At 41.9% G+C, this 9,131-nt stretch overlaps 1 protein-coding gene across 1 annotated transcript; it reads left to right on the top strand.

Annotated features, from left to right (window-relative positions):
- Positions 1-2,522: 2,522 nt before the first annotated feature.
- On the top strand, positions 2,523-8,205 carry LOC311233702 (E3 ubiquitin-protein ligase RNF19A-like). The gene is made up of 4 exons (XM_084320697.1): positions 2,523-2,656; positions 3,060-3,160; positions 5,018-5,191; positions 7,433-8,205. Exons 1-4 carry the CDS (start codon positions 2,575-2,577, stop codon positions 7,886-7,888), a joined length of 813 nt encoding a protein of 270 aa, XP_084176823.1. The 5' UTR covers positions 2,523-2,574; the 3' UTR covers positions 7,889-8,205.
- The last annotated feature ends 926 nt before the right edge of the window (positions 8,206-9,131 follow it).

The raw sequence follows: 9,131 nt of genomic DNA, 5'->3' as shown, positions 1-9,131 counted from the left end.
TATGTGTTTGATGTCATTTTAAGTATTGGAAATGTCAATAAAAATGTAAGTTAAAAAAAAATTGTTACATTCCATTCCTAGAGGCAATTAGGCATTGTCTTTAGTCTGTGCGCACACGAGGGAACATTTATGTGCATGCATGGGAGCGCGCACAATCGCACATGCGCCCGGGAGCACGCATGCACGTGGCGTCATTAAAACACAGTGCAACCAGCTTTGAAATCACCAACGCACTCCTTCCTGCTTGTCAACCAAAGTGACAGTAAGTTGTATAGCAAAAAAAAAGTGCTCCTAAAGTATAAAAAACAGACAGAGTACAGAGTAAACAGACAAAGAGAACGCAGTCTAGACAGTCATACATCTTTTATTCAACTTCAGTCCTGATCATAACCATTTTTATTTTTTTGTAATGTCAGATTAAAAATGAAATACTCCCACTTTTCTGAAAAGAGTTGTTGTTAAATCTGACATTACAAAAAACAAAAGAATCCATCGAAATCAGTGTTGTTGCTAATCATTGACATTATGGTAATACCCCCCCCCCCATAAAAATCCAATTTGCATTTAATATATTGAAGATATTTACATTTGTGTGTGTTTTTTCGCACTATATTTCCCGGCCTGAATTGTTTCCCAAGTCCGGCCCTGACACGGAGCAGCGTGGTCGTGGACCTTGCATTTTAGAAGCTATTATATCTAGGTCCGATGCGTCTAGCATGCTTTGCAAAGCCTTTGCATCATCGACATGCATGTGAAGTGAAACCTAAACGAACGTTAGTTGCTAGCTTTATAAACTGGTCCCAAAACAGTTAAACTAACCCTGGAACCGGCTCGCAGCAGAGAAATACTCTGGCCACGTTACGTTTCATTTTCGCGGAGAGATAAGTTTCCCAACAGTGTGGGATCTCTTGGGTCTTTGAATTTGCTAAAATTGGCAGAGGATTGCCAGATAATGTTGATATTAAAACATTATTAACAAATAATAATACGTAATAAATGTATACACGACCAATCAACGTCAAATTACAATAAAGTACGTATAAACAGCTTACCAGCACTCCCAGGCAATCTCTCAAGGACCTTCTGTTTCAGCTGCAGTACTGTCATGCTTTTCATTTGCTCTTCTGTGTTGCACAAATCAATGACCATCTTCTCACCCCTGAATCCGTTCACGGTGACCTGGTAGATTTTACCCATTTTGATATATGCACCCACTAGCAACAGAGCTCAGTTTCTTTGTGTCCGTCTGTGGGACTCAGAGTGAAGCGTATATACGTGTTTAGGATTCAGGAACACTTTCACTTTCACCTTCTTTGGAAATTGGAACCGACGTCTTCTGCATACAATATCGAAAACGCTTTTCCAAAAGTACCCTAGTAACAAGCACTTAAAAGTTTGAAGTTAAGTACAATTGTGTGACATACAGAGTTTGTTTACACCGATAATATAGTGTGATTTTGTGAAACAAAGTCAGATTATATTCAAATGTATTGTCATCATACAGCACAAGTACAGTACAACGAAAAGAAGTTTGGCATCCAACCAGAGTGCAATAACAGTAAAGTGCAATAGTATATACAGTGTAGAATGTACAGGTGATTAAACTGGTAATAAAATATATAAATAGTACTACTGAGTAATAGTGCTAATCAGATAAGTGTTATAGTATTATTTATGTACAGTAATACAGGTATAAGGACACTATGGTAAGTCATACTGGCTAGCAGCGTAACTAAGATAGGTAAGGGGTATGTACAGATATATATAGTATCTAAAAGGATTATACAGAGGCAGTTATAGTGACTTTAACTAAGCCCTTAACCTCAGGTCTGCCAAACACAATATCAAGTAAATGATATACCATGATATTTGTATGTTATTTATAGAGCATTTAGCATGTTTTGGAGACATGCCCTCTCACTTTGTTTTTGAGCCACACTCACTCGAATTAAAGGAGCAGTGCTCATATTCAAGAATCAACACCTGCCTCCTATGTCTATCCTCTGCCTGTCTGCGCTTGGGCCATACCCCCTACCCTACCACACCACCATGCTATCTAAATGTACCCACTCTAACAGGTTTTAATTTGGTTTGAAATGATATATTATATTGTATTTTACTGTCTCTGCAAATCCCCTGGTTATGTTTGACTAGAGAACAGGTGCATAAACCCCTCCTTGGTAATACATGGCTCAATACATGGCTCTGATCCCCTAACCACATAGATTGGACACACATATTTGGGTGGATATGGATATGTGTACATTTGGCTACTAAATGTTGGAGAGTGTAAACCATATATATTATATATATATATATATATATATATATATATATATATATATATATATATATATATATATATATATATATATATATATATATATATATATATTATATATATAAACACATGTGATATCTATAATCTATGGTGTAACTGTAAACCACGTGACTTCTGCTAGGGACATGGGAGAAGTGAAAGTGAAACGTGTTCTCCACCGTCGTCTCCTCTCACACTGTCCTGAGTCTCTGGGTGAGAAGAAGCGGTAACGTGTCGGTTGAGATTTAAACAAAATGCAAGGCGGGGAGAAGGCATATGATCCCGATGACACCACGCTCAAATTTGTAAACAGACCGGATGACTTAGACCCACTGCGTGAGTATGATGAAAAACCTATTTGGTAAAGTGCGATGCACGCAATATTTCGTGAGAGTTATCTTGTAACAGTACACATCAGACTAATACTTTTGTATCAATGTCACGTAAATAAACTTGTAACTAACTCATTCTGCGATATAAGTGATGGACATTAATGTTGTCTCGACCACATCGTGCACAATTGTACAGCCCTGTCCTATTTTATTTTATAACTATAATTATATTATATTGTAATTCTATTTTAATTTCGTTTATATTCCATTTGATCTCATTCTACCTTTTATTTTATTCTACCCGATAATGTCGCACCAAATGACCAAATCAAATTCCTTGTATGGTAGCTATCTTACTTGGCAACAAAGACCTTTCTGATTCTGATTCTGAATGTTATGCACCCCAGCTCCAGAAGATGGAGACATTTCTCTAAGAGCAGAGATGTCCTGTGGGCACGCTGTCACCCCAGAATCTCTCACAGGGTGGTGTCGCAGCGTGGTGGACCAGGTACCTTTCTTCCATCACCTCCTTTCGAGATCACATTCTAAAAGCAACGTCAACATTGTGTTATGATAATGTTCAAGCACCAATGTTCTCCACTTGGTACGAATTCATACTGTATATTGTTCAATATGCCTTTCTCTTATGAAGACGAAATGCTAATCTGTGTGTTTACAGTGATGGTCTTTAATCATTCCATGAACTGGGTCAACAAGTGCTAGCCAGAGCTTTTACCTCATTTATGACGATCACTTTCCCCCAAATTACCATTTACCACACTCCTTATGTTGTTGCTTTCAGATAATTTAACAACTGAGACATGGTAATTATATATTCAGATTCCTTTATTGTCACGTCATTCAATACCTTACAGCAAAAAAATAGTGAAATTCACTTCGTTGTGGTTCCTCGACCATAGCAGCATCCAATATAATATAAATAAACGAAAATAAAAATAGCATAAAATAAAATAACAGCAAGATGACTATATACAGTTCTAAAAGGTGTGCAGTGCAGATATATATCTATGAATGAATGAATGAATGAATGAAAACGTTATTAACAGATTGCAGAATGGGTACAGTACAGTACAGCTCAATACACACAATTGTTAAGGGGATGCAGACCAGAGAAAGACTTTCGTCTTGTTTACATCAGGGTCCCCCATTTTCAATTCATCGTAACATATATGACATACATGACATACAGATAGACAGTACTGCTCCATCTATACATTTATGACATACCAGATTTGCAATTACAGTACTGTTTGTGATACAAAAAGAGTCCAGAAAGAAAAGAGTATATACATTAGGCGTGGAAACTGTACATTGGATTGGGTAGGTGGGGGTGGGGGGGGACTGTACATTGGAGGTGGTTGGGTGGGGGGGGGGGGGGGGGGGGGTTGGGTAGGAGTGGGGGGGGGGGGTTGGGTAGGAGTGGGGGGGGGGGGGTTGGGTAGGAGGGGTGGGTGGGGGACACTGTACAACTGTACAAACAACACTGTACATTGGATTATTGACAAGACCATACTTGGTAATTTACTGTACATTGGAGGGGGTTGTGTTCGGACATTTACAGGGGCCAGTTTCGAGTTGCAGTCTCCCTTAGGTGTTTTTTGAGAGTGTTTTTGAAAGTGGGTAGTGATTCACATTCCTTTACAGCTTTGGGTAGGGCGTTCCACATTGATGTGGCATAATTGCAAAACGTGTTTAGTCCCTTGTTTGAGCCGAATCTGGGTTTAACATGATTTGTGGAGCTCCCTCTGGTGTTGTGATCGTGGTATTCACTGACCTTTGGGAAGTATTTTGTCATGTACATGGGTACCTTGGTCGTGTAGTGTATCTTGTAGACCAGGCCCATTGCAAGTTGCTGTACTCTGTCGTCTACTCTAAGCCATCCTAGGTTGTCAAAGTGGGCAGGGGTGAGGTGGGTTCTAGGAGTAAGGTCAAGCAGTAGTCTGACCAGTTTGTTTTGAGATGTTTGTAATTTTGTTTTTAGCGCCTTTGAGGTGCTTTGGTACCATGAGGTGCAAGCATAGTCGTAGTACCCTTGAATGAGTGCTCCTGCTAGAGTCTTCAGGGTATTCTTGTTTACCAGAGAGGAGATCCGGTACAAGAATCGAGTTCGTTGGTTGACTTTTTTTATTACATTGGATGCCATTTTGTCACAGGAAAGATTTGCCTCTAGGATGGAACCCAGGTAGGTAATATCTTCTTTCCTATATAGTAAGTATATACAATTACAATATATCAACTCAATGGTAGGCGTGGTTATTCGCCCCGGCCCCAGCAAGACCCAGTTAGCTCCATTGGGATGACCAGCCTGCTGAATTTGTACTGTTTGTCATCTATTTAATTCCAGGGCCAGTACAAATTTCTGTGCCCTGCACTGAAGAATGGCACCCTGCAGAAGTGCAATGCCTTGTGGCCCTATCAAGAGGTGCGTAGACTGGCTGTGCTGACGGCTGAAGAGATGCTGCACTTTGAAGAAAAGATCGCCCACCTGGCTGCTGCGGAATATTGTGAATTCAAAGATGTGAGTATTCTAATATTGTAATAATAATAATAATAATGCATTTTATTTAAAGGCGCCTTTCAAAACACCCAAGGTCGCCATACAGGGTTAAAAACAAATACAATTACACACAGTAAAAACACAATATTACAGAGTTACACATAGGGGAGCAGTTATAATAAACTTAAAATGAAAGTGAATATGCCAGAATGAACAGATTTGTTTTGAGACGGGTAGGCCTGCCACGATAACAAATTTTGCTGGGCGATTAATTGCCCCCGAAAATATCGCGATAAGCGATATTATTGCGACCGGTTAGAGAATTTTGCTGCTGGTGGACTGGGGCCAGCTAACGTTAGCTTGCTGATGCTACTACTACTTCGACATGCTGCTAATGGGCTGGGGCCAGCTAACGTTAGCTTGCTGATGCTGCTGGTAGATCGACATGCTGCTAGTGGACTGGGGCCAGCTAACGTTAGCTTGCTGATGCTACTAGTAGATCGACATGAGCTAATGATAAAACAAATGTTGAGATTGTTGGTGAACAACTAACTTTAAGTTAGTTTTAACGTTAGCTACTAACGTTAAAACGCTAACGTTACACTACAAATAACGCTACTTGGTTAAAAGGAGCAACACTATTGAGAAATGTAGTTAAGCTATGTGGTGTTGCCCCACGGAGCTCCTGTGCTGTGCTCTCTGCTCTGTAGTAAAGCCAGCGGCCCGCCTCCCAACACGGACAGTGACTGACAAGGGGCACTGGTTCCGCCTCATTAAAACAAACGCGCAAATAGCAATTAATCGCGCCCGTCAAAATCATTGCATTAATTTTAATTATCGCGGCAATTAATCGATTTATTGCTTATCGCGGCAGGCCTAGAGACGGGAAACAAAGGTGTGGAGGTTGTCTATTGCGTGGATGTCTTGTGGTAGGAAATTCCAGAGGCGCAGGGGTGTGTTGGTCATGTGCAACCGGGTCTGTGAGCAGAAGCACTCACACGCACATGCATGGATGTGCACGCACGTGCACACAGGAATGCGCTGCACTCTACTGTTGCGCCAAGTACCCACACAAAACTTGTGAATGAAATGTGTTACATTCCATTCCTATAGACTAGAGGCAATTAGGCAGTCTTTTTTCTGTGCGCACGCGAGGGAACATTTATGCGCATGCGCGGGAGCGTGTGCACGCGCGCGTGCACGTGGCGTCATTAAAATACAGTGCAACCAGGTATGAAATCACCAACGCACCACTGCAGAGGCTGAGGGCACAGCGGGAGAAGGCTCTGGATCCCATGGTAGTCAGACGGGAAGGGGGAGTGACAAGTTGGAAGGAAGAGGAGGATCTGAGTGTAGGACTGGAGAAGTTCTGTGAGATAAGGAGGGGCTAGGTTATGGAGGGCATTGAAGGTGAGTAGTAATACTTTGTAGTCAGTGTGTGACTTAGCAGGCAGCCAGTGAAGTTGGTGGAGAACAGGAGTGATGTGGTTGGTGGAGGGAGTTCTAGTGATATAAAAGAATAGCCAGGGTGACATACTGCGGTGCAACACGGACGTCCCGGGTGAGTGTTGCTTTCTAACAGCGGAGGAGTGCAAGAATGTGACAATGTGCCCATGTGACCGCGGCAGCGCGAGAGAGCGGCAGTGCGGAAATAGGCTGTCTATTGCCATTCTCTAAGACAAACTCTAACCTTAACCAGCTCCTTAACAGCGCCTAAACTTAACCGTTCTAACCTTAACCAACTCCGAAACAATGCCTAACCTTAACCTTAACCTTAACCATGCCTAACCTTAACCGGCGAAAGAATACACGTTAAAAAAAAAAAAATTATGGGATTCGAACTTGTCAACAACGGACCGCAGGACCGCTGCGCTGCCAGGTGAGCTGAGCTTCGAATGAAAATCATGGCGGATTAGGGCTACATAATGCCGCAAGCTCTGCCGCTCCGCTCTGCGGTTGCCGCGCCTGCCGCGGGGCGTGTCGCAGCCAATCAGGGAAAACGCGGAAGCAACGGCAGCACTGCTCCGCTGTTAATAAGCAATAGGCGTCCCGGGTTCGACTCCCGGACCCGGTGACCTTTGCCGCATGTCCTCCCCCTCTATATCTTCTCCCATCATTCCTCTCTGCCGGGTCTGTCCAATAAAGCAATAAAAATGCCAAAAAAATATAAGAAAAAGAATAGACACTTTCTAACTTGACAACAAACATTCTAAACGTCCTTTTCTGATCCCTATCGTTTCTCCATACCCGTTTCCCTAACAGTGTCCAGGATGCAAAACCCTTCTGGAGAGAGAGGACCTCGCCAACCTGAGTGTCCAGTGCACCGTGTGCACAGCAGACAAGAAGCGAAGCTACGAGTTCTGCTGGCAGTGTCTGAAGCCATGGAATGGTCCAGGTCCACGGTCTGACCGTTGCGACAACGACGGCTGCGTCAACCATGACCTGGAGACTCTGAAGAACGCCATGATCATCTCCCTTCTTGATGTGGGGGGGGTCAAGTGCCCCTCCCTCCGAGCCTGTCCCACCTGCGGTCAGATACACGAGCACAAGGGAACAGGATGCAAGAACGTCATCTGTCAACGCTGTCAGGTGGAGTTCTGCTTTGTATGTCTGAAGCTCATCGGGATGTGCTCTAAGATAGACGCTTCATATTTCAGTGCATGCAGTGCTGGTGTGGCTCCAGTACAAACTTCTATTCCTGTATGGCATAGAAAGTAAAAGCAAGATACCTTAAAGAAAGCACACACACACATACACACATGCACGCACATACATTTAATTAACATTTTGTCATTTAGCTGACGCTTTTATCCAAAGCGACTTACAAGTTCTGTACGACAAGTCAACACATACAAACACACCATAATGCACACTTATTTGCGAATTAGTGTAACTCTAGAATGCTTCTTCAATATAGTCATATTTCTCCTTTGTATTTTCTCGGTCCATAACGATACTGTATTGATGGTATTTGTGATGATCGTGTAAAACATTTAGCTTATTTCTGCAGAAAGAAACAAAATGTAAATCACTGTTCTGACTAATAAAGTTCAAATTTAATTAATTCTGAATGGGTATTTTCTTTGCATAACATGAAGGGTTGGGCTGAAGGGAGTTGAGTTACGCATGGAACTGGGTAACGTGATACTGTAGCACAACGCCTATGAAAGTCATTTAATAATGAGTATCTCATGATACAGAGTCACAATCCAATATTTGTATTTCCTAGATGATACAGCTACACAGTACACACTTAAAGTATATTAAAGTTAGTGAAACCAATCCAATGTAGGTAAGATATGTTTGGTAATTGAATAGCTCTTCTTAAAGAAATTAAAATGGCCTACATCACAGCTTCCCTTTAATGGATTTCATGTATTTTTTAACTGAAATGATGGGAATTTGATCGGGCTTAATATAGCCAATACTGATCAATTCAAATATGCCGTGATCGGCTCTGATTCTGTTCTGGACATCCCAACACTATGTTCGATATAATATATGGTTTGCAACCATTTCCTCCGTAGAACATGAAGTCTCCCATTGGATTGGAGCTGGGTGAGTGGATGCAGCAGTGCTAAAGTTTCTCAATACTTCAACATTTCACAGGGCTAGGCTGGGCGCTCCAGAGTTAAGAGGTTTATATCCACTTACACATTTGCATTTCATGTAAATGGTAAATGGCTGCATTTATATAGCGCTTTTATCCAAAGTGCTTTACAATTTGTTCCTCACATTTTACCCATTCACACACCGATGGCAGAGGTAACCATGCAACTTGCATGATGCAAGGTGCCAACCTGCACATTGGGAGCAATTAGGGTTTAAGTGTCTTGCTCAAGGACACTGACACGCTGCCCGGGAAGAGCGGGAATCAAACCAGGAAGAACCATCTTTCTGTTATTTCTATTATAGTACAACATGTTGGCGTACATAAATGTTTATTTGCTCATTGCATAGT

The sequence above is a fragment of the Notolepis coatsorum genome, assembly GCF_963971535.1.
Source record: "Notolepis coatsorum genome assembly, chromosome: 8".
NCBI classification, from domain to species: Eukaryota; Metazoa; Chordata; class Actinopteri; order Aulopiformes; family Paralepididae; genus Notolepis; species Notolepis coatsorum.
Note: the sequence above shows the minus strand (reverse complement) of the source record. Positions and strands in the feature narration are given on the sequence as shown.